Raw genomic sequence first — 22,590 nt, 5'->3', positions numbered from 1 at the left:
TGTCATTAGTCAATACCAGCTTTTACCGGTAAATTTACGCGTGAAATTAATTTCTCACTCAGCCAACATAACATATTTATGTTGTTCAGTTGAGCACCATGTGTAGTGCTCTCAAGTCCATCTTTTTGTACATTAAATGTAGGCTAGAATATTATTTCGCATTTATATGCTCGACGACTTTTATAAGATAAAAGAATCGTAGTGTCCAATTCCAACATAACATACGTCATACAATGTAACATAACAGGACCAATTTGTGATAGACCTCTCGGTTCTGGAGTAGCTGCTGGTCAGATAGCACCTCCTTTGGACACTTCGCAACTCTTCCTGAATAACAAAACACACAAAAGGTTCTAGTATAAGATATCTCAACAAGGCCCATATACAATAAAGCAGGCCTGTTAAAAGTGTGTCGGTTTAATTCGATGGAATTAGTTTTAATGGGCCACAAATACAGAAGATCCACTAAATTTCGTTCACAGGGGACACAACTATATAGCCTTTATGCTAAATTAGGGTAAAGTAGTCTCTTAGTTTTGGCCGCCTCTCTTTTCTGTCCTGTTCTCCCTTTTTTTTTTGTTTTTCTTCTCTCGTGTTTTGTTATGTTTGATTGTTTTCTTCTCGACTTTACGCTTGATGTTGTATGATCTAGACTATGTAATAGCAAAAATGATTGGGTGGGATTATGAAAATACTTAAAGAAATTTAAGCGTTTTTTTTTTAAGTATTGTCGTAATCCCACCAAATTATATTTACTGTTATGTAATCGGGATGGGCCATCAATACATACTAACGCAAAACAATTAAACAAAGGTAAAAACGAACGACTCCTTCCAGCCATTTATAAGTTTTAGTTGATTGATTTGGATCTTGGATTTAAAAAGTTACAACATTATTTCTATTTTTATTTTATTTTCTACGGATTTAAAGAACACTAATAATCAAAATAATAATAATATTGGTATCGTTTGTAAAATCTCGTACTTAAAAACTAATTATATGAAAAAAATAACACGAAAAGAAGCGTAATTTTCTTAATTTAATTAATTCAGCCATGTGGAATCGCCGCCGACAGTTCTTTCCCGTCGAAATATTTCTTAGCAACGACGTCGTTGGAAATATTTCTTAGCAAGCCCATTAATAATGAATCAGGCCTGTTAATAGCCCATACAGTTTTATATGTTCTCAAAAAGAAAAAAACACATTAAACCCTACAACCGCCGTAGCGATCGAATCCCAACCTTTGCTCACTCAGTGTACGCCACTCTCGTCACGTCTGCTCCTATTCCGACGCCTTTCTCCGATCAAATCCATGTTCAGTAACGAATTCGCCGGTAAAACTTTGTATCTATCAACTTTCTCGTATTATTTTTTGCTGTTTGAAATTTCAATCTTATATGAGTTATCTCCGTTCCGCAGAGGCTAAGGCAGTGGTCTTCTGGGACGTCGATGACTACAAGATCCCTGATGGTCTAGATGCTGGCGAGGTTTCGAAGAACATCAAAGCAGCAGCACTTGCGGATAATGTGTTTGTCTCCGCTGGAATCAAGCTCAAACGCGTATCAGAAGGTGAGATAAAACATTCACATAACGCTCTCTTTTTGTTAATAATTTGTTACTTAGGTGTTGTTTGTGATGTGATGTGGTTACAGGATCGAAAGGAAAGGATAGTTCGAGAGATCTAGCTATTCACTCTCGCATGTGGTTGTGGACTATTGACAATGTTGATGAATCATCAACGATAATGGTGATCTCAGATAACCTCTTTGACGGCACTGTGGAGAAGTTTAAAGAGATGAATCACAATGTTGTTTGGAGAAGCCTATCAGCTGAGGGGAAACCTATCGCCCACACCAGAGGAGGAAGAAGAAGCTCAGAACGTGATGACCATGTTTGTTCTGGATGCGTCAATCCAACTTTTTTAGTTGATCCTTTTGTGAAAAGTCTCTAGCTGTGTCCTGTGTGTGTGTTTGTATGGAAACATTGACACGCTTTATCTTTAATCTCAAACCTAGATTTCCAAATGCATACACATGAGCAAACAATCATAGGGGCAAGTTTGTTCACTCAGATGTTACTATAGAAAGAGCAAAGACATCATCTCTAATTTGAGACTTATTAGTTTTAGTCTCTCTATTCGATTGCTGGCTTCGTGATGCTTCTTAACGAGAGAGTTCTAGTATTGTTGAGCAAGCTGTGTAAGTGAAGTCGTCATGTTCTTGATTTGAAAGTAAATAGTTCTGGCTTGAAAACCATTAACTTTGCATTGCACCTCAATGTGATCGGATAATTTGTTAACTAGATGATTCTTATTGGCAATTTGATTCCTTTGCCTAAATCCTCTAGCTGATATAGGCTTCTCTCAAAACAACATTGTAGAACAACAAAACTCATTTACTGTACCCTCTTTGTACAGTCAGGCGTATGAGTTATGATGACTAAACCGGTTCAGGTTATAGAAAAGATTTGTTGCTGAGATTGGTTTCGACTCAAGAAAACATAATTGGTTTAATCGGAGATATAAGTTCGATTCACGACGAGTTCATTGCTTGATAGGCTTTGTTTTCCTAAAAACACATATTAATGGGCTTTATAATTTCGGCCCAACTGTTACTGTTCTTTAGTACTTAATTAGGCTCTGTGATTATTTTGATGATATTTGAGTGTTCGTTCGTTCCCATTTTCCCAGAGAGAGCAAGCGGAAGGAGTACGAAAAGGCAGTGTAATCACATCACCGGAGAACTCCTTTAGCGAAAGAAGGTACATTCCATTTCTGTAAAAAAAGCAAGTTTTATTTTACAAACCCGTTGTTTCATTTTCATTGTTTAGTTAGGGTTTATGTTTCCTCTTTCAATTGAGTGTACCGTACCCCTGCTAAAAAAAAGTGATCTTGTTTGATACGGAGATTTCTAGGGTTTTTTTGTTGTGTGTGTAATTTTAAGGGTTTTGTTGTGATTATCAGCTCCTGCTGTGCTTGGACATCGCCAAATGGAAAACCCTAGTAAAAGACAGAAGTGCCGTACACAACAAGATGTGGGGGATTCAAGTTCACCTGGTTTGTGGCTTGAAGATAATACGATGCGTGTGGGATTGTGTTTTAAAGATATATCTGAGCTGAAGAAGGCAGTGGACTGGTGGTCCATTAAGAGGCAGCGAAAATGTTTACTGATTAGAGAGATGGACAAGGACAGGTATGCCTTTGAGTGTCTGAGATGGGGATGCAAGTGGTCAATTCGTGCTTCTCGAATAAAAGAAGACGGTCTTTTGAAGATAACTAAGTGTACTGGTCCACATACTTGTCGCCCTAAATATGCATCAGAATTTAAAGTCAAGTTTATAGATTGTGAGATTGAACGTGCGGTTAGGGTACAGCCCATGGTCTCAGTTGCAGAGTTAGATAAGTTGTGGGAAGAAAAACATGGCTATTCCCTTGATGGAGTGGAGGAGGTGGACAATGATGCAAAAGGAGTTTTGCGGGCTGCCAAAGAGAAAGCTATCAAAAGAGTCTTTGGAGACTGGGATAAGAGTTTCGGGTTCATACCCAAGTTAATGTCTGCGCTTCAGTCTTCTAATGGCCTGCTCGTGGACTGGCAATATGATTCTCTGCCTAATACTGAGCACGCCTCTTTCCGTGGTGTGTTTTGGGCATTTCCACAGTCGATCCAAGGGTTCCAGCACTGTAGACCTCTGATCGTGGTGGACACCAAAAACTTGGGAGGTAAATACAAAATGAAGCTGATGATTGCCTCTGCGTTTGATGCAGCCAACCAATATTTTCCTCTTGCCTTTGCGGTTACTAAGGAAGTATCTGTGGATAGCTGGCGCTGGTTTCTCACTAGTATCAGAGACAAGGTAACACAGAGGCAAGGCATTTGCCTTATCTCCAGTCCGGACCCGGACATAGTCACTGTTATTAACGAACCCGGGTCTCAGTGGAAAGAGCCCTGGGCTTATCACAGGTTCTGTCTGGATCATCTTTGCTCCCAACTCCAGAGCGTTTCTTCAGACTACGACCACAATATGGAGTATCTTGTGGGTAAGGCTGGGTCCTCAAGTAAGAAGGAAGAATTTGATTCATACATGTTGGAGATCAAAGAGAAGAATCCAGAAGCTTGGAAATGGTTAGACCAAATCCCTCCACATCAGTGGGCTCTGGTTCATGACAGTGGTAGTCGGAGATACGGAATCATGAGGATAAAAACTCAATTTCTCTTTGCTGTCTGTAAAAGATTTCCGAAAGCTGCGATGGCAGGGGGTGTGATGCTTCTGTTTGGTGAACTGAGAGATGCTTTTGAGGAGACTTTTAGCCGTACCCGTGGTATGGTTCACCGTGGCGATGTGTACACAGACCTTGTCATGGAGAAGTTTGACGAGTTCAAGAAAGATTCCACTACTTGCGTTATAACGACATTGGAAAGAGATGCGTATCAGGTCTCAACGGCCTCGAAGAAGCAGAAAAGGTATATGGGTAAGGTTAATGTCTCCACCAGTGGGATTGTTCAGCTTAATGAGTCAACTTGCACTTGTGGAAAGTTTCAAAGCAAAAAGTTCCCATGTCTGCACGCTCTAGCTGTCTGTGATAAGCTGAAAATCAACCCGTTGCAGTACGTAGATGACTGTTACACTGTTGAACGGTATCACAAAACGTACGCGGCTGCATTTTCTCCTCTTCCGGAGTTATCAGCTTGGCCTGAAGCTGCTTCTGGAGTTCCAACATTGCTTGCTCCGGTCATAAGCCAGTCAGGTAAGTTTCTGTATATGTACTTGAAACAAATCCGCACTGGTGAACTGAAAAAGTTAGTTAGACAGATTTTAAACAGGGCTGAGGAATTAAGATTATGGTTGGCTTATGTACATTATTAAATGTCTTACTAAATTCTATATATGTAGTTTCTTCTAGCTCTTGACGATTTGGGAAGTACAGTATAGGGTTAAACCGGTTCACGATGTCTATATTATTGTAGCTTTTTGTGTTATTGGAGTCTCCTATGTATCTGACACCATGTTTGTGTTATCTTGTAAAAGGAAAAGATGATGATGATGATTATGATGAGGACGAAGATGATGAAGGTGAATATGAATATGAAGATGAAGAAGAAGAAGATGAGGATGATGAGTGGTAATATTCGAATAAGCAGCTTGTTTTTGCTTATGAGATATAAAATAAGATCAGTAGGATTCCTTGAAGTTTGGGTTTGCTTTACTTCAATGACTTTCTTCTTTTTCTTCACACGTTCAGCTACAATCAACTCCTTCTTTTTAAGATTTTCAGCTGACGACTATCATCAACTGTTTAGAAAATTATTTCCCAAAATTTGCAATTATCGACGCCCTTGCTTAGACCAAAGTTTTGGTTTAAAGATAGAACCCGATTTTGAACTGTAAAGTCAACAAAACAGTAAACCAAATTTGAATTTGAATTGTCGCCGGTCTAATGTATGGGCCAGGCCGTAAGGATTTGGGCTCTATTTTTAACTCTTTTTATTTTTATTTACCGAACTGATAAAATTTTACACGGCTTCTTCTTTACCACTCAACTTGCTTGCGTCTCTGTTTATCTTCCTAATCCGTACAGTGTCTCTTCTCTTCTTTTCTCGAAAGAAAAAATGGAATGGATAAATTCACTGCCCAAAATCGAGCTTCATGCTCATCTCAACGGCTCCATTAGAGACTCAACTCTTCTGTAAGTCCCCCAAAACTATCTTCTTTTTTTTTGCGAGTTTTGTTTGTTAATCTCTATCTTTCGTATCTGCAACTTCTGCAATTGCACTGATCAATTGTGAATGCCCAATTTCGATTCTGAAGTTTTCTTATAAACTGATGATTGGGTTTATTTTCTTTTGATGGACAGAGAGCTTGCTAGGGTTCTTGGTGAGAAAGGTGTTATAGTGTTTGCTGATGTTGAACATGTCATTCAGAAGAGTAAAGTCTTTAATTTTATAATTCGTTTGTGCTATGTTTTGCTGAGTTTGGTGGTCTAATCAAGTGTCACAAGTAGAGTTTCTCATGTTTGGTCTAGAATTCAAAAGGTTTTAAATCTTTATCGTTTGATTGTTTTTTATAGATGGTCGATCTTTGGTTGAAGTCTTCAAGTTGTTTGATTTGATCCACAAGCTTACTACTGATCACAAAACCGTGACAAGAATCACAAGAGAAGTAAAACCCTAGTTTCATTTTTCCATTCATTGATCTGATTTTTGTAAGGTATATCTTGAGACGTAACTGATCTTATCTTGACAGGTTGTAGAAGATTTTGCTTTAGAGAATGTGGTGTATCTTGAGTTAAGAACCACTCCAAAGGTACACAATTTTGCATTACCTTTTGCAATTGTCCTAACTTAGATTTTTGTACATTTGAAATATGGTGTTTGTTTGTAGAGGAATGATTCGATAGGTATGAGTAAACGTTCTTATATGGAAGCGGTAATCGAAGGTCTGAGATCTGTCAGTGAAGTTGATATTGATTTCGTTACGGCATCTGATTCTCAAAAAATGCACAATGTCTGTGATGGAATTGGAAGAAAGAAGATTTACCTTAGGCTTCTTCTTAGTATTGACCGTAGAGAGACAACCGAGTCCGCAATGGAAACTGTAAGTGTTGGCAAAACAAGGAATGCTACTTAAAAAACTTAAAAGTAGTAACGCAGAAAACAGCTCTAACAATCTCCTTTTTTTTCTTAAAAGGTTAAGCTCGCATTGGAAATGAGAGATGTCGGGGTAGTTGGTATCGATCTTTCAGGGAATCCTCTTGTTGGAGAATGGTAACTTCTTTGTAACATTTCTTCATCTACTTAGTCCTTTGTTTCACTTTATGAGTTGCTTCTAACATCTTCCAGAATCTTGTAGGAACACTTTCTTACCTGCATTACAGTTCGCTAAAGACAATGATCTTTACATCACTCTTCACTGTGGAGAGGTATTAACTCTTGACAACTCCACTAAACGATTATCAAATGTTTTTTCTTTTTGTCTACTACTTTCTCCATCTTAGTGCATTGTAGGTCCCCAATCCAAAAGAAATCCAATCCATGCTTGATTTCAAACCGCATCGAGTTGGCCATGCTTGTTTCTTCAGAGATGAAGATTTTACAAAAGTGAAATCTTTCCGGATTCCGGTAATAGCTTACATTTACAATTGTTCTTTGTTTCACATCACTTATGAATCTAATAACAATATTCTAAACGATTCAACATTCCTCTATTGTTTTGCAGATTGAGATATGTCTAACATCCAACATTGTAACCAAATCGATATCTTCCATCGATATACACCATTTCGGTTAGACGTTCTCTTTTGCCTTGCTTCCCATTCTCCTTTGTCTACTTTTTCGTTGCATTGAAGCTAAAAATCAAAGGAAGTGGGATCTTGACACGATCTTCTTCTTAATCTTGATCTTAACAGCTGATCTCTACAAGGCAAAACATCCATTGATTCTATGCACTGATGACTTTGGGGTATTTTCCACAAGCCTCTCCAATGAGTACGCTCTCGCTGTTCGTTCTTTTGGTGAGTTCCAGAACCTGAGCTCAAATCCCAACAGTTACAGAGCTTTTCTGATTCTTGAGTCTGGTGGTTTATAGTTTACATTGTCAAGAATCTAAAGTTGTGCTTTTTTCTCTATGAAGGTCTTAGTAAAAGAGAAACATTTGCATTGGCTAGAACCGCTATAGACGCAACGTTTGCAGAAGATGAAGTCAAGCAACAACTTAGGTTGGTTTATGATTCAGCCTCGCCACAGTATGTTTAGTGGCCACAGATATTACCGGTTTACTTTATTTTGTTGGTTTACACCAAATCGGACAAAAGATGTTTTGGTTCATTGGTTGGTTCGAATTTAAATTTATTCGTTTCAAATTTTCGGTTATACCATTTTTATAGAAATTTTTTGATTATTTCGGTTCTTATCCCGGTTCGGTACATATTAAATCGGCTGATCTCGCCACGTGTACCAAAAGCATCCACGTGTTTCATTAATGTTTACACGTGACATAAGTCAAAACCCTCACAAGCAGCGAAAACCTAGTCGCCTCTGTGATTAGAAATTCGAATTCCAAAGTTAATCAAAATTAAAAATTAGAATTAATGAGGAAGACGAAAACGAAGCTTTGTTGATCAATGGCGTTTTACAGATCCTTCAGAAAGCTAGTTGAAATCAATCACCGGAAAACAAGACCGTTCTTCACCGCCGCAACCGCTTCTTCACCTTCCGGCGGAACCGTCTCTCTGATCCCACCGCAGTTTTCGCCGTTGTTCCCACACTTCTCACATCGGCTGTCTCCGATTTCGAAATGGTTCGTTCCTCTTCATGGACCTCTCTTCTTGTCTTCTCCTCCTTGGAAACTGCTTCAGTCCGCCACACCTCTGCATTGGCGCGGAAACGGCGCTGTTTTCAAGAAGGTCGAAGCTCTGAATCTTGGATTGGATCGAATTAGAAGAAGAACTAGGTTTCCGAGACAGTTAGGGTTACAGTCTGTGGTGCCAACGGTGGATCCTGACGACTCGAAGGAGGAGAATGGTGGGGTAATCACGAGTTTTGTTAATGTGCCGAATTTGATATCTATGGCGAGATTAGTATCTGGTCCCGCGCTTTGGTGGTAAGTATATAAGTATCTCTTTATCAGAAGAAAGTGTTGGGGAGTGAAGAATCTGAAAACTTGATTGTGGTTGTATTGTAGGATGATCTCGAATGAGATGTATTCTCCTGCTTTCGTAGGCTTAGCTGTTTCTGGAGCTAGTGATTGGGTATTCATCTTTCTCTGTGATTTTTGTTTTAATAGTATTGGGAAGAACCGAAGAAGAACATTGTTTTCAAATCATAATTTTTTGAGATTCTTGATTTTGTAGTTAGATGGTTACATGGCTAGGAGGATGAAGATTAATTCTGTGGTTGGCTCGTACCTTGATCCTCTTGCAGACAAGGTAAATTCTTTTGATCTATTATGGATGTTCTCTGAATGTGTTTAGGGGTTAGGGTTGGTTTCTCTGAAGACATGTGTGAGGTTTCATTTCATCTCAGTTTTCTTGGTTATGCTCGTGTTTAATTTCAGGTTCTCATCGGGTGTGTCGCAGTAGCAATGGTGCAGAAAGATCTCTTACATCGTGAGTATTCTTAAATCTCTCCTACTCCTGGTAGATAATAAGATAGCAGTTACGATCAAAATTTCGGAATATCTAGAGTTGACGAAGTTGAAGGCGGAATTTTCTCTTATATGGAAAATGTGCTTTGATTTACTCTCGAATTGAATGATTTACAACCTTGGGAATTGTATCAGAGTTTTTCTAGTTTTAGTTTCATTCCTTTGATCTCCTTGGAACAGACCTCTTGTAAAGATTGCATGTATTTATATCAAGGGGAAACCGACTAAGTTAACTAAATTAGTTACTGAACTTGGCTGTGTTTGTTAGTTAAGGTAGTCCTAGATTGGAATACTGCCTTAAAAAGCTCTGATACTTAACTCTGTTTTGGTGGATGCATGTGACATTTGTGCTCTAAAGCTGGACTGGTAGGAATTGTGTTGTTACGGGATGTTGCACTCGTCGGTGGTGCAGTTTACCTAAGGGCACTAAACTTGGACTGGAAGGTGAGTTCTTGTAACTTTGAGCTAGACCACTCAACTTATGTCTCTTACTTCGAAACATTGTTGGGCCGCCCAACCATGAGTTAACAAGAACATGAACTGAAATTATTGATGGGAATCATATTGGGCTTGTTTCTTTCAGTGGAAGAGTTGGAGTGATTTCTTCAACCTCGATGGTTCAAGCGCTCAGAAAGTAGAACCATTGTTTATAAGCAAGGTATGATCTCTAGGTGACAGCTTGTTATCATGTTTGCATCTTTGGTATTCGTAACTGGTTAGTTAACGGAACATGTTCATCAACAGGTGAATACAGTTTTCCAGTTGGCTCTAGTCGCTGGTGCACTACTTCAACCCGAGTTTGGGAATCCAGATACCCAGACATGGATCACTTATCTAAGGTAATAGGTCTTTTTCCAATTACCACGCAGCATGGACTAATCACTGCCTTCACTTAAAGTGTGTTATCTGAAAATCTTGTTTGTGGTCTCATTTTGCTTTTTATCCAGCTGGTTAGTTGCTTCAACGACTATGGCTTCAACTGCAGCTTATGGGGTACAATACTGGAAAAAGAGACCTATCTCTATGATTAAGAGATCATAGTGTCCAACGTTTATAAACTCACACGCCGGCCATATATAGAAAGAAGCTTGAACATGTCTTGTTGTTTTCCGGAATACGCAGCTCTCGCTGTTTTCACTGCTAACATCAATATAGAAAAAGACACTAGTTGTTTACAAGAGTTGAACAGAAAAAAAAAAAGTTGTTGTTTACAAGAAGCGTGCGAACTATTGAAAAACGATGTCCTGACTTTTGTCTTGTACAAATGAAAGAGGGATTCGGTCTGTTTTCTTTCCGAGCTTCTGGTAAAGATTTGTCTGAAAATGGGTGATCTAATAAAGTTGAACTTTGTAAGTAAAGTGAATCAGCAAAGATTTGAGAAAAGGCGAATTAGCAAAGTTTTGGATGACGAGTAACACTTGTGATACTTGAGTGCGGAGACAAAGAACTTTGACTTAAAACATTACGACATTTCTGGAGGCTGTGTACAATTTGAGTGTGTCCATATCCATAACCACTTACGAGCGAAGCAAATTTTTATACACAACATGATAAAGAGATGGGAGAAAAAGAGAAGAGACCAAAACACACCCAACTACTAGAAACTAGGGTGTGTTGGTCACAACTCACAAGTCGCGTGTCAGAGTTAATAGACCGTGTAACATCTGCCTTTTTACCATTTATAACTGACCAACAAGCCGAACATTGGTGCTCCGGTTTGGAAAAAGTAAGATCAGAATCAATCTTGGTGGATCTCATCAAATGGTGCAGGAGCAAACCTCACATTTTCAGGCCGTGCAACCACAACTGGTTCATCTGCAAATAGGGCTGTGAGGAATGATGGAGTCTTTAAAGGATGACGGTTAGTCATTCGCGGATAAACCTCAGCCAGAAAGTAGTAAGCGTGACCAGCTATCATACCCTGCAATTGTTGTGGATAGGCTCAAAATTAAGTGGAGGATAAAGATGAAAAGGGATTGGAGAAGAAACTTTTGGATAGTTGAGTAAATTACCAGAAGATCCACCCAAGCACTGGCACCAACAAGGATAGAGAACCCAAGAAGCACCTGCAATGCCGGATTTTGCAGAACATGTTATTTCTTCGTTCTGGTTGTAGTTAAGGGAAAAGAGGGGACGCAAGAAAGTTAAACTCACCCATGGTAGGTAAGCTGCAGTGAAAGTGAACAGACCAAGGAAACTCATGTGAATATAAGGATTTTGTTTGCTCCATACGTAGACCTGTAAAACATAAAAGACTATTAGCTGCTGATATATAGAGATTGACTTAGATTTGTGGGAAAAAAAGGCGGGGTAGAAGTTACCAACCATCATGAAAGTCAATGAGTTGCTGAGAAATATGATTTTAGCAAATGATGCGGACAAGTACGGTATCATTCCACCGATAAGAACAATACCAGTCAAAACAGATGCTCCAAACAGAAGCATGTATAGGAAATCAGCAGTCTTTCCCCTGAAGGAGTTTTCTTCAAGGAGTTTGCAGTATCGGGCAAGAAAGAACATATGGAACATGAAGTCCAAATCTGCCGAAAAAAAAACCAAGAAGGTAATGAAATTTTCGATAATAAGCAATAGCAAACAAGGCAATCAAATGCACGATGCATTCAGTCAAAACACTATTAAAAGCAGAAGCTAAACGTTGTCAGCAACATAGAGCTAGTAATGTGACAAAACACACGGACTAGTCAAGCATGAGATGCAAAAAATTCAACTCAATCTAAAGCTTCTGATACAGTGTGCAACTACAGAGAAAATCCACAAAAGACAGAAACTTGTTCATAAGACAAAAGTAGTTTGTCTTAAAAGAGTGAGTGGTAAGAAAAAGTACCCATCTTGCGGAAATACAAGAAATTAGTAACGAGACGCCAATATTGGTATTGCTTTACCACAAGGGTAGGATTCAAGTAGAGGTTATACGGAGATATTATCTGCACAAAATCCAAAATACAATGAATCAGCCTAACTAATCTCAAATCAATTCGAACAAAGAAACATTTTAGAAACAGAAACAAAAAAAAAAAAAAAAAGATTAGGGAATTAGCAAATACATCGAGGGAACATCCGACGGTGGTGATAACAGCAGCCGTGAGATAGGAGCGAGTGATGATCGGCATCTGTTTATACCATTCTTCTACAGCCTGAGCCATATCCTTCTTCGCAATCAACAATTTAAATCGTAACGAAACCCTAGAACTCAAAAGGAAATCTACGAAATTTTTCTTCTTCTTCTTCTTCTTCTTCTCAGGTTTGCAATCAGATTTCAAAATTTTCACGCTAAACAAACGAAATCGATACTGATTGAGAGCTTCTTCTTCATTCGTATATTTTACACAAAATTAATTAAATTAAGAGTTTTGACATTTGCAGTATTTTTGTTTAATTTTGACCGAGGCCGAACGAATTTAAGCGCGTGGTTGATACGAACCAATGATAAGAGGTTAATGACGTCAGTTCTTATATACTTCAAAACATTTATAGTTTGCTTAATCGAACCGGAATTTCGTTTTAACAACCTTCAAATCGAACCGAACCGGAATTTAGTTCAATTAAATATAACAAATAAAATTATTTTAGGAGGAATTTTCGATCAATGATTTAAAGTTAATTTCCTATGTTTTCTATTCTTTAAAATCAAAAATTTTTAATGACAATTTAGAAGAATTCATTTGTGGATTATCAAAAACTTTACTATAAATGGCTTTGTTTACACAAATCCACTAGAATTCATGCTAAACAAGTTCATATGCAAAGACCAACACTGGAATATATTCGAATTTTGTATTCTATTAAAATCCAAGAATAGTACTAGATTTTGAGCTAAACCTTGGAATATACAAGAATAATAATCACAGAAGAAAAATGTAAATTCTTTTAGAATTTTGAGCATTTTTTTTACTCTTGAGCTTTATCAGCTTTACCAACAAATCCATTATCTATATTCACAGAATAAGAATCATTCTCAGGCTGACTCAAACCATCTCTTTCTTGAAGAATCTCTGCAGAGTCTGCGTTTGAATCAGAAGCCTTCATTTGCATTGGCTTCATGAGCTGCACCTGTGCAGCTGACTCCACGTTTATATCAGAAGCTTTCATTTGCATTGGCTTCAAATTAACTGCATTGTTTTCATTAGCTGTGATTTCTTCTTGAGCTTGAATCTCCATTGAATCTCTGAAAACTTTGCTCAGAAAGCTTACGTCGTCAGACATTACTCCAAATCCTGTCAACAGCTTCGAACCTAGCTGTAGACTTGTCTGTAAACCAAAACAAAACAAACTCGTTCAGACCAAAATCTCAGTGTTATCTCAAGAATGAGAATCTTTTTTTTGTACCTCTGCATTCTCGAGGATTGCATCTGTGACTCCTACTTTCTTTAGTTCAAGGAGATGCGGTAAATCTTGAGCTCTTGCGTAAATCGGACTCTGTTAATATATATTAAAAGCAATCATCCTCTGGCAATTTCTCAGATGTTTGGTTTTATAAAGGAAGAAAGGAAGAGCCAAATTACCCCGGGGAAGGCAAGACGGAGTCTTTGAACCGCCTCAGTAGTTCTCTTCTTGCCTTTATACATTATCATGATAGCTTTAGGAGATGACACACCTGCAGACTGCAAAACTGATGGTCGAGATCCGTCTCCATACAATATCGGGAAACCTTGTTTCCTTGATTCCTACAAACAAAACCAACATAAAGAAAGAAAGAAACAGTTTAGAATGCCAACAATTTTATCAGATCACTACCAAGTTATCTGTTTCAGACCTTCACTACAGCAGGATTCAGATCAAAACCAATATAAGGCCATCCCACAAGATCACTATCTGAGACCAATGGCGTCGACAAAAAATTGGCAAGCACCTGCAAAAACATATCAACTTGATAAGAATAAGCTACCCCTCAGCACAACTTTTCCAGGAAAGCAAATTATGACTTTTACCTGACCCATTTGTCCAAATCCAATGATGACAATTGATTCACTGACGTCGAAGTTCACATCCTCACCTATTCTCTGCAGAGTTGTCAACAGATTCATGACGACTGCAAAATCTTTATTTGTATATATATAAAGAGCAAAGATAGAAATTTAAAAAGTTACATCTCCAGGATCAAGTTTCTCATCAAGAAAATCGGCAGCTCTTTTGCCAAGTTGGTTAAGATAAGGTGTTAACGCCATAGACAAAACAACTACGATAATGAGCAGCTTGTTCAACTCATTTGGAAGCACTCCTAGCCTGCACAAAAATGATTGTAACAATCATGACCACCTAATTAGTAAGGGACATGTCGAGTCTAATTTTAAGTTTAAAGAATTTTGAACAGTTAGAAAAGAAACCTGTTGGCTAAAGAGAACACAACAAATGCGAATTCCCCTCCTTGGGAAAGAAGAAAACCAATTCTTACGCTTTCTTGTAATGTGAGACCAACTCGGGGACCGATTGCGGTTATGATAAGTGTTTTGATCACAATCAGACCACCCAAGAGTGAGAGAACATTAGGCCATTCTCGAAACAAAACCTGCAAAAAGATTTTAACCACATGAACATGGCTAAGAAATGTTTCATATGTTTCACCGGAAACCATATGCAATGCAATATAACACTTTACCTCCATGTCAATAGAAGTTCCTGTGGTCACAAAGAATAAACCAAGTAGTAACCCTCTAAACGGCCTAATATCAGCTTCTATTTGTGTTCGGAAATTTGTTTCCGCTAGAAGTGCACCAGCAAGAAAAGCTCCAAGCTTCAAATTAAAATACTGAGTTAGGACATTAAAGTGAGGATTTTAGATGGAATTTATTTTTTTGAAAAGGGAATTAATTCAAACCGTATCGCTGAAACCAAGCTTTTGAGTCAGAAGTGAAGTCCCAGCAACTGTGAGAAGGCATAGGGCAACAAAAGCTTCAGAGCTTCTGGTTTCTGCAACAACCTGTAATATTGTTTTGGGCTTAGTATTAAGCTCTGCACCAAATAATACAGCGGAAAGGGTTTTGTAAAGTTACAAGGACACGAAATAACTTACATCGAAAATTCTACGGAGAAAGAACTTTCCTCCAAGAGAGAGAATGCCCAACCCACCAAGAGCCTTTGCACTTTCTTTTGCAAGCTCCGGCCATATACTTTCCCCACCAAGATTCTTGCAAAATTATGGAGATTCAGATATTAAGTGCAAAGGTTTACTATATACTAATAAAAGTTTAATGCATCTTTTATAGTTTGTCTAAAAAATACTCCATAAAAGCTCAAAAAGTCGATAGCCAAGTTACCTGGCTTTCCAACACCGGAAGAACGACTAGTAACGGTACAACAGCTATATCCTGCAAACAATGGGAGAAGTAAGGGAAAAGTTTTTCTAATTCAGGAGTTTGCACAAGATTTTTGCATATCTTGGATGATATTTCAAAACACATATTTTCATAACTTATGAGTATCGGCTAACAAGTCATAGAATAGAATACAGGGATTAAATCAGGATAAGCAAAACCTGTAGAAGAAGAATTCCCAAGGTTGCTGAGCCAAATCTTGTAGGGAGCTCACCTTTTTCTGCAAGAAGCTATACACTTCGAAATTGTCAGTAGAAATATACTAAATTCTTGATTGAGTTTGCCTCTTCTCCTTACCAATGTACAAATATGACTTAAAGGTCTTGCAACTGTGCTAATACCTGTAGAACAAAAGCTGAAGATGACAATGAAAGAGCAGCGCCAATGACTACGGCCTCATCAATGCTTCTAATGTTGACCTGGAGTTTTACAGAAAGTATAGATCATACTAGCATATATCTTAAAAAGTCCAGCATAAAGCATCTGAGATTGGGAAAACATGCGTCTCCTAAAATTATAAAAACATGGAACAAAATCTTAAGAACACCCCAAGTGAAAAGTCTTACCAAGTCATTCCTTGAATGAAAAAGGAATTCAAGAATTCGTGTTCCTATGGCTCCATTAGGTGGGAGTTCAAAAGCAGTGAATGCAAGCGTGCATAACAAAACCTTTAAAAACAAGGAAAAGGGTCAATGTAAGGTAACGTTAAACAAATGATGTATGACACTAACATCTTTGCAAACAATGATATAGCAATTGTGATATGGTCTATAAAATTTCATAACAAAGCCTTAGAGATTATTGACTCTTGAGATGTTAATCTGACAGAAGTGAAGATATAAGAAGAAATGTAAACAGTTTAAGACAAACCAAAGAACTTTTTTCTAAGGTCCAAACCTGAGTTAGTCCCATGCCAAAAGCATATTTTGCGAGAGCTTTCAGACGTGCAAGTGAAAGCTCTAGACCCATCTCAAAGAGCTGCCAAATATAATCAGGAAAATCCCAGTCATTACCACTTATTCAAATGCGTAAAGCTTTTCTGTCAACGAAATGAATCAAATGCTCACCAGGAAAAGAATCCCCCATTCCGAAAGAACTTTAACATCTGTGAGATTTCTAATCAAACCAAATTGATTGAGGACAACACCAGCAAAGAAGAAACCAAGTATCTGGGACACCATCAAAACTACAAATGTTATCGCCAAGTAGTTTATAACCGAGACTATAAACTAACCCCATGTAGTATATTATGTTATACCGGACTGGCTTTGAGGACTCTGAATGCAGGGACAATAATAACAGTGACCATCAAGAAGGTCAAAGTATCGAATCCAAGATCGTTGATTACATCAACAGCACTTGCTACATCATAAGTTTGTACCACTCTCCTCCCGGAAGATTCAGACCATCTACCTTGGAAATAGAATCTTCTAGAAGTATCCAAAAAAACCCTTCTTTTAACTAAATCTGTACCCACAAAAGAATGCAACTTGAACCCACAGTTTACGCCTTCCGAATACACAGGCACACACGACGATTTCACCGTGAAAACACAATGCTTGAATCGACCACTGTGTTGTTTAATCATCTCATACCCCTGCAATCGAATCAAACCCCACTAAAATCAGAACCCAAGATTCAACAAACAGTAATCACTGTCACCAATATCAAGAAGAAGTGATTTTTATCCAAGTCAGCCGGAGAAGAAAGAAGGAGAAATATACCTTGGGAGAGGGGCAACAAGAGATGGACCCTAACATAGTACTAATTGCCATTTTTGAGATGAAATCCACAGAACTAAAAAAAAGAGCCTAAAGGCAATTACTTTTGTCACCCATAAACCCTAAAGACTCAAACTTTTAATTTTTCAGATAATAACAATAGTACAGAACAAATACACCGATGAAGAAATTGACTAAAGCTAAGGAAGACAATAGACCACGTCAGAGACGAGAACACCTTGCGTGTATTCTCGCCAGATATACGATTCTATATACGTATACATGCATAGGGAGTGAGAAAGGAGGGAAATTTTCAAGTCTAGAGAGATAAAAGATTCATTTTTTTTTTTTAATTCTCATTATTTTTTGTGGATAAAACTAAAGAAGTCACTGATAATGAAGCGTCGTTACAAGCCACACAGACAGATTCTGATTGTAGAAGAAGACAATCCTTTTGGTTCTTCTGTTGTTCACACTTAAACCGGTAACCGGTTATTGGTCCGGTTTAGTAAACGGCTACTATACTTGCACGTGCCATTATGTTTTGTGTTTTTTTCTTTCACGGGCTGAACTTTTTGTTCGGTGGGCCTCTTATGAGCTCACCATTTTTTTGATTATGTGGAAACAATTGTTTAAAAAGTTTGAAGAACATCAAGAAATGTATTATATTCTGATTTTTTTTCATATCTTTTCTCATATTTGCTCAAGATTGACATCAGCTTTAAATGATTTTTTTGGGGGTTTAAACATAAAAGTTGAATATAGTTGTGAGATCAACTAGTAAAGACATATGTTAAAGTTATCAAAGGTTGTGAGTTCGAGTTTTCTGGTGTCTTATTTTTTTGAAAACATTAAAAGCACAGCATCAAAACGATATCATTTGTAGTAGATGATCTCACTTCCTTAAACACGTGTTATCTAAATCAGTTTCCCTTAATGTTGACTAATAACTAGTAATGTGGACTCTGAAATCGATATATTTTATAACATTTGTGCATGACATTTAAATTTTATTTAAATTTAGATATAAATTTTCATTGTGTAATTTGTACATTTGTATAAGACATTAATACTCATAAATTGCCCTTTTCCCAATTATGATCACCGAGAGGGAATCGCGGAAGAGAACTTGAGACAACAATGTTTAAGACATGGCCAAGTGATCTCATATCTTAATCTAGCTCTCTCCTCCTGCAACAACATTGTTTTAAAAGTCTTCGTCATTTGACTAGCTAGGATTCGTAAAGTATTAATTTGTGCTAATGACGATATTGTGTTATCATCGTTCATACATATGAAATCATATCCGAATATTGAAGAAAAAAATTAATCGTTATTTTAATACAGAAGTAAAAGATTTGGGAGATTTTTATAAATACACCAAATCTTATAAAATATTTGAAAACTACACTTAATATTATAGTTATTTGAAAACTACATATTTTGAAATGAAAATAGACAGAAATATTCTTATTATTAAATAATTTTAACAATTAAATAAAATAAGAAAAACTTAATTTATATTTAAAAATAATTAAACTTTAAAAATAAAATACTTTTAAAAATGGTTAAATTCGAAATAAATTATTTAATAAATAAAATTAAAACGAAAACCTATTTATTATATTTTAAATAATGATTACATGAATCAATTTTTGATCTTATAATTTTGAATAAAAAAAGAAGAATTTAAATATTTTTGTTGATATTATTTAGATTTAAATTTATTTTAAAATAAATAATTCAAGATTATACAATTTATAATATATATATATCAATATTTTAGACTTATTTTAATCAATGTTGATTTATTTACAATGTCGACTTTTTGAACAATCGTTTTGTTTTTTACTTCTATTGACTCAATTATCTTTGTCATCAACTTATATTTAAACAGTTGACTTATGTTATGGCTAGTAGATTTTTAACATAGTCGATTTCTTTAATGGTTGACATTTTTTTTTTGTTCATCGATTTATATTTGTTTTTTGTTGATTTGTTTATTTATTGTTGACTTATTACATTCTACGTTGATTTATTAATAAGGTCGATATTTTGAATGGTTGACTTAAGTTTAATTTTTGTCGACTTATTTAATTTTCCATCGATTTATTTTAAAACTGTCGACACTTTTTTTTTGTTTGATTGTTTTTTTTACATAGTCGACTTTTGATGATGTTGCCTTGTTTGTTTTGTTTGTTGACTTATATTTTTTTCCCGTCGATTTGTTCGGTCTTAATAGACTTATTTCATTTTAAGTTGACTTATTAATACGATTGACTTTTTGAACTGTAGACTTATATTTTATTCCTGTTGATTTATATTTTTTCTTTGTTGACTTATATTAACAAAGTCGATTTATTTTTTTCTTAATTGATTTGTTACATAGTCGATTTTTTGAACCGTTGATTTATTTTCTAAAAGCTCATAATTTTTTTATTATTTTATTAAACTTGATAATTATCAAAATAAATTGAAATATATAATTATTTTTCAAAACTTTTTTTATTTATTATTAGTGATTTATATATTTATTTAAAACTAATATTTTCTAAAAGTATTTACTAAACATAAATCATAAAATAATAATTCTAATTAATTTTATTTTAGTTGTTATATAAATTTTTAAAATTAAATTACTAAATAATACCAGATTTTTAATCACAATTGAGTAACAATTGAGTGATCCACGATCATTTTTATTTCGTTTATCTGAATTTTAATTTTTGTTATTGATTAATATTATCTATAATAAACTACTTCATCATTATCTAAATTTTTTCAATATCTAATTTATAAACAGTGATTTTTAAAAATAATTTTCTAACATAAATTAATTTAATTATTTTGTGTTTATTTTTTAACGTTTGATTAATTATTAATTAAGGGAAGATTTTATTTATTTTATTTGAATTAAATATTTTTAGTTATTGATTAATATTATATATAGTAAATCAATTCATCATTTTCAAAAACAATTTAGCAAAATTCCAAATATTTAGTGTACACAATGTTTTTAAAATTAATTTTGTTTGTGAATTAATTTAACTAAATTGTATTTATTTTTAATAAATTGTAATTAAGGACAAAATAGTCATTTAGTGCAGTACATAAGGTACATTTCAAAGAGTTAAAAAATTTAGTATAGATTCCAAATTTCCTATTAAGTTTAAGGTATGTATTCAATTTTTTTCAAAAGTTTCAATTTTGTTATATATATTTAAAGAGCCAAAAGATATGCATGGTACTTCTACAACATGCAATTTTTATATGAATTCACCTAGTTGGAATCACTCTTATCAAAACATACAACATATGACATTATTATTATTAGATTGTGAGCTTTCAACTTAAAATTAATTAGCAATGAGTGGAGATACACTTAAGATCTTATTCAACTTCCAATATTGTATCCCTAATACGCTCAAAGATGATTTTTCTAAGGCATCAATCTCGGTATGTTCGGGCATGAATCAGCGGGACAACTATTGTCAATAGTGATATATATAAGATATGGGTCTCTCCACTCATTATCAATTGACAATGAATAAAAATATCCTAACTCTTTATATATCATTTGATAATTTTTCCAACTACCGATGTGGGACGCCTAATAAACACTAACAATTACAAGACGCTAACAGTCTAACTAATAGTTTCTTATTTTTCTTATTCTTTTGGTGTTAATAATCGGAACGTCTCAAACAAACAAAAAATGGAAAGTATGTCTGAATCATGCAGCCTCATAGGAATTATACAAATTACAAGCGTGGTTTATAAGTATGCATCTACATTTAGGATTCAGTTCAATTTCTCGACATGACATAACTACGATCTAACTCCACATTTTTTTAGTGTGTTTTAAAATGATTATTAAAAATCAGCCTTATCCATTTAGCTATTGTAAACATTTCCATCGGCAAGAATGTCACCCTTGTTTATATACAGTATGTTAGGGATATTAATCTAGGAAGTCATAAGAAAAAACAAAAAAGGAAGTGAATTAGGTTTACGGTTCAGTTAATAGCTCTTGTTTTCAAGCTTTGAGATTCAAACTTCAGAAGAACAACTCTTCTTTCTTATTAAGGAAAATTACTCAAAACCTTAATCTCTCAATCTCAAATCTCTCTTAAGGTATGTCACAACTCAACACCCTTATTTATATAAAACAAAACTCCAATCCTATTCCTAATTGGAAAACCTTTGTTTAGATAACTCCTAAACCAAACTCATCCTTATCTCTTAATAAAACACAAACTAGTTAGGAATAGGATGACTTCTAACTTAGTCTATCCAACATTCTCTCTCCTAAGTTTGAAGTCATCTTCGGCAATTTCTCTCATACCAATGAGCTCCCTCATTTCCTTGAATTTGTTCCTTCCGAGTGCCTTGGTTAATATATCCGCCTTCTGCTCACTTCCGGGGATATGAACCACCTCCACTTGTCCGTTCTCCACACATTCCCTGATAAAGTGATACCTGGTGTGAATGTGCTTGCTACGCTCGTGGAAGACTGGATTTTTCGTCAGAGCAATAGCTGATTTATTGTCTATCCGAATGGTGACCTTTTCACATGGAGCTCCAGTAACTTCTTCAAGCAAATCCTACAACCAAATAGCTTGTCTTGCTGCTTCTATTCCTACCATAAATTCAGCTTCACATGATGATAAAGCAACAGTGTCCTGCTTCTGTGAGCACCAAGTGATCGGGCTCTCTCCAAGGTAAAATATGTGTCCTGTAGTGCTCTTGCCATCGTCAGGATCAACATTGTGATTGCTATCGCTATATACTACTAACTGTGGTACCCTTGTTCTTTCACGACCAAATGTTAGACCAAGATTGACCGTACCCTTCAAGTATCTTAAACACTTCTTCATAGCAGCTCCATAAGAAGTCCTAGGATCCTGCATATAGCGACTTAACACACCCACACAATACGATAAGTCCGGTCTCGTATGCAGTAAGTAACGCAGACAGCCAACATTCTTCCTGTAGCTAGTGGCATCAATCCTTTCTTCTTTCAAAGCTTTGTACAACTTTAATCCTGTCTCCATTGGGATGTGTACAGGATTGCAGTCGTTCATGCCAGCCTCCTCAAGGATCTTTAGAGCATATCGCCTCTGGTTCAAAGTAATCCCCTCCTCATGTTGACAGACTTCAATTCCCAAGTAATATGTTAGATTTCCCAAGTCACTCATATCAAAGTTTGTGGTCATCTCCTTTTTAAACTGATTGATAATATCTTTGTTTGTTCCTGTAACAAACAAATCGTCGACGTATACAGCCACCACAAGACGCTCACCGACCTCCTTTCGATATACAGATGGTTCTTTAGAGCACTTCTTAAAATTTAACTCACAAAGTATCTCGTTGAGCTTGTTTCCACGCCTTTGAAGCAT

At 36.0% G+C, this 22,590-nt stretch overlaps 7 protein-coding genes across 7 annotated transcripts; 4 read left to right on the top strand and 3 right to left on the bottom strand.

Annotated features, from left to right (window-relative positions):
- LOC104707643 lies at positions 545 to 2,028 on the top strand. Its single transcript, XM_019229124.1, has 4 exons — positions 545 to 813; positions 1,053 to 1,334; positions 1,420 to 1,569; positions 1,653 to 2,028. The coding sequence occupies exons 2-4, from the start codon at positions 1,313 to 1,315 to the stop codon at positions 1,949 to 1,951; spliced, it is 471 nt and encodes a 156-aa protein (XP_019084669.1). The 5' UTR covers positions 545 to 813; positions 1,053 to 1,312; the 3' UTR covers positions 1,952 to 2,028.
- On the top strand, positions 2,670 to 5,323 carry LOC104707642. The gene is made up of 3 exons (XM_010424022.2): positions 2,670 to 2,760; positions 2,963 to 4,744; positions 5,026 to 5,323. Exons 2-3 carry the CDS (start codon positions 2,989 to 2,991, stop codon positions 5,121 to 5,123), a joined length of 1,854 nt encoding a protein of 617 aa, XP_010422324.1. The 5' UTR covers positions 2,670 to 2,760; positions 2,963 to 2,988; the 3' UTR covers positions 5,124 to 5,323.
- On the top strand, positions 5,532 to 7,748 carry LOC104707640 (adenosine deaminase-like protein). The gene is made up of 11 exons (XM_010424019.2): positions 5,532 to 5,683; positions 5,852 to 5,922; positions 6,065 to 6,156; positions 6,241 to 6,300; positions 6,379 to 6,591; positions 6,685 to 6,761; positions 6,847 to 6,916; positions 7,002 to 7,115; positions 7,213 to 7,279; positions 7,403 to 7,507; positions 7,627 to 7,748. The coding sequence occupies exons 1-11, from the start codon at positions 5,607 to 5,609 to the stop codon at positions 7,746 to 7,748; spliced, it is 1,068 nt and encodes a 355-aa protein (XP_010422321.1). The 5' UTR covers positions 5,532 to 5,606.
- On the top strand, positions 8,032 to 10,428 carry LOC104707641 (cardiolipin synthase (CMP-forming), mitochondrial). The gene is made up of 8 exons (XM_010424020.2): positions 8,032 to 8,595; positions 8,677 to 8,743; positions 8,846 to 8,920; positions 9,049 to 9,100; positions 9,497 to 9,582; positions 9,722 to 9,796; positions 9,883 to 9,977; positions 10,086 to 10,428. Exons 1-8 carry the CDS (start codon positions 8,117 to 8,119, stop codon positions 10,177 to 10,179), a joined length of 1,023 nt encoding a protein of 340 aa, XP_010422322.1. The 5' UTR covers positions 8,032 to 8,116; the 3' UTR covers positions 10,180 to 10,428.
- On the bottom strand, positions 10,575 to 12,495 carry LOC104707639 (derlin-2.2-like). Its single transcript, XM_010424018.1, has 6 exons — positions 12,204 to 12,495; positions 11,984 to 12,083; positions 11,464 to 11,678; positions 11,293 to 11,376; positions 11,151 to 11,204; positions 10,575 to 11,059 (listed from the first exon to the last, which is right to left on the bottom strand). Exons 1-6 carry the CDS (start codon positions 12,300 to 12,302, stop codon positions 10,877 to 10,879), a joined length of 735 nt encoding a protein of 244 aa, XP_010422320.1. The 5' UTR covers positions 12,303 to 12,495; the 3' UTR covers positions 10,575 to 10,876.
- LOC104707637 (K(+) efflux antiporter 3, chloroplastic) lies at positions 12,915 to 17,578 on the bottom strand. The gene is made up of 18 exons (XM_010424017.2): positions 17,195 to 17,578; positions 16,729 to 17,067; positions 16,538 to 16,639; positions 16,368 to 16,448; positions 16,037 to 16,138; positions 15,812 to 15,889; positions 15,632 to 15,700; positions 15,414 to 15,464; positions 15,170 to 15,283; positions 14,975 to 15,076; positions 14,756 to 14,890; positions 14,484 to 14,665; positions 14,247 to 14,382; positions 14,088 to 14,159; positions 13,913 to 14,008; positions 13,662 to 13,823; positions 13,486 to 13,575; positions 12,915 to 13,407 (listed from the first exon to the last, which is right to left on the bottom strand). The coding sequence occupies exons 1-18, from the start codon at positions 17,243 to 17,245 to the stop codon at positions 13,048 to 13,050; spliced, it is 2,322 nt and encodes a 773-aa protein (XP_010422319.1). The 5' UTR covers positions 17,246 to 17,578; the 3' UTR covers positions 12,915 to 13,047.
- On the bottom strand, positions 21,481 to 22,590 carry LOC109125968 (uncharacterized mitochondrial protein AtMg00810-like). Its single transcript, XM_019228793.1, has 2 exons — positions 21,835 to 22,590; positions 21,481 to 21,756 (listed from the first exon to the last, which is right to left on the bottom strand). Exons 1-2 carry the CDS (start codon positions 22,588 to 22,590, stop codon positions 21,481 to 21,483), a joined length of 1,032 nt encoding a protein of 343 aa, XP_019084338.1.

This window comes from Camelina sativa, chromosome 8 (assembly GCF_000633955.1).
Source record: "Camelina sativa cultivar DH55 chromosome 8, Cs, whole genome shotgun sequence".
In the NCBI taxonomy this organism is placed as follows: domain Eukaryota; kingdom Viridiplantae; phylum Streptophyta; class Magnoliopsida; order Brassicales; family Brassicaceae; genus Camelina; species Camelina sativa.
Note: the sequence above shows the minus strand (reverse complement) of the source record. Positions and strands in the feature narration are given on the sequence as shown.

Coding starts and splice junctions, on each gene's coding strand:
- LOC104707643 (XM_019229124.1), top strand. CDS start 1,313: ATGTTCAGTAACGAATTCGCCG. Junction 1,335..1,419: donor GTTCAGTAACGAATTCGCCG/GTAAAACTTTGT, acceptor TCCGTTCCGCAG/AGGCTAAGGCAGTGGTCTTC. Junction 1,570..1,652: donor GCTCAAACGCGTATCAGAAG/GTGAGATAAAAC, acceptor ATGTGGTTACAG/GATCGAAAGGAAAGGATAGT.
- LOC104707642 (XM_010424022.2), top strand. CDS start 2,989: ATGGAAAACCCTAGTAAAAGACAGAAGTGCCGTACACAACAAGATGTG. Junction 4,745..5,025: donor TCCGGTCATAAGCCAGTCAG/GTAAGTTTCTGT, acceptor ATCTTGTAAAAG/GAAAAGATGATGATGATGAT.
- LOC104707640 (XM_010424019.2), top strand. CDS start 5,607: ATGGAATGGATAAATTCACTGCCCAAAATCGAGCTTCATGCTCATCTC. Junction 5,684..5,851: donor ATTAGAGACTCAACTCTTCT/GTAAGTCCCCCA, acceptor TTTGATGGACAG/AGAGCTTGCTAGGGTTCTTG. Junction 6,157..6,240: donor TGACAAGAATCACAAGAGAA/GTAAAACCCTAG, acceptor TTATCTTGACAG/GTTGTAGAAGATTTTGCTTT.
- LOC104707641 (XM_010424020.2), top strand. CDS start 8,117: ATGGCGTTTTACAGATCCTTCAGAAAGCTAGTTGAAATCAATCACCGG. Junction 9,797..9,882: donor AACCATTGTTTATAAGCAAG/GTATGATCTCTA, acceptor GTTCATCAACAG/GTGAATACAGTTTTCCAGTT. Junction 9,978..10,085: donor ACATGGATCACTTATCTAAG/GTAATAGGTCTT, acceptor CTTTTTATCCAG/CTGGTTAGTTGCTTCAACGA.
- LOC104707639 (XM_010424018.1), bottom strand. CDS start 12,302: ATGGCTCAGGCTGTAGAAGAATGGTATAAACAGATGCCGATCATCACT. Junction 11,377..11,463: donor ACTCATTGACTTTCATGATG/GTTGGTAACTTC, acceptor TATGTTTTACAG/GTCTACGTATGGAGCAAACA. Junction 11,205..11,292: donor CTGCAGCTTACCTACCATGG/GTGAGTTTAACT, acceptor CCGGCATTGCAG/GTGCTTCTTGGGTTCTCTAT.
- LOC104707637 (XM_010424017.2), bottom strand. CDS start 17,245: ATGGCAATTAGTACTATGTTAGGGTCCATCTCTTGTTGCCCCTCTCCC. Junction 16,139..16,367: donor TTGGCATGGGACTAACTCAG/GTTTGGACCTTA, acceptor TTGTTTTTAAAG/GTTTTGTTATGCACGCTTGC. Junction 15,284..15,413: donor TTCCGGTGTTGGAAAGCCAG/GTAACTTGGCTA, acceptor TAATTTTGCAAG/AATCTTGGTGGGGAAAGTAT.
- LOC109125968 (XM_019228793.1), bottom strand. CDS start 22,590: ATGCTTCAAAGGCGTGGAAACAAGCTCAACGAGATACTTTGTGAGTTA. Junction 21,757..21,834: donor CATGTGAAGCTGAATTTATG/GTAGGAATAGAA, acceptor CCATGTGAAAAG/GTCACCATTCGGATAGACAA.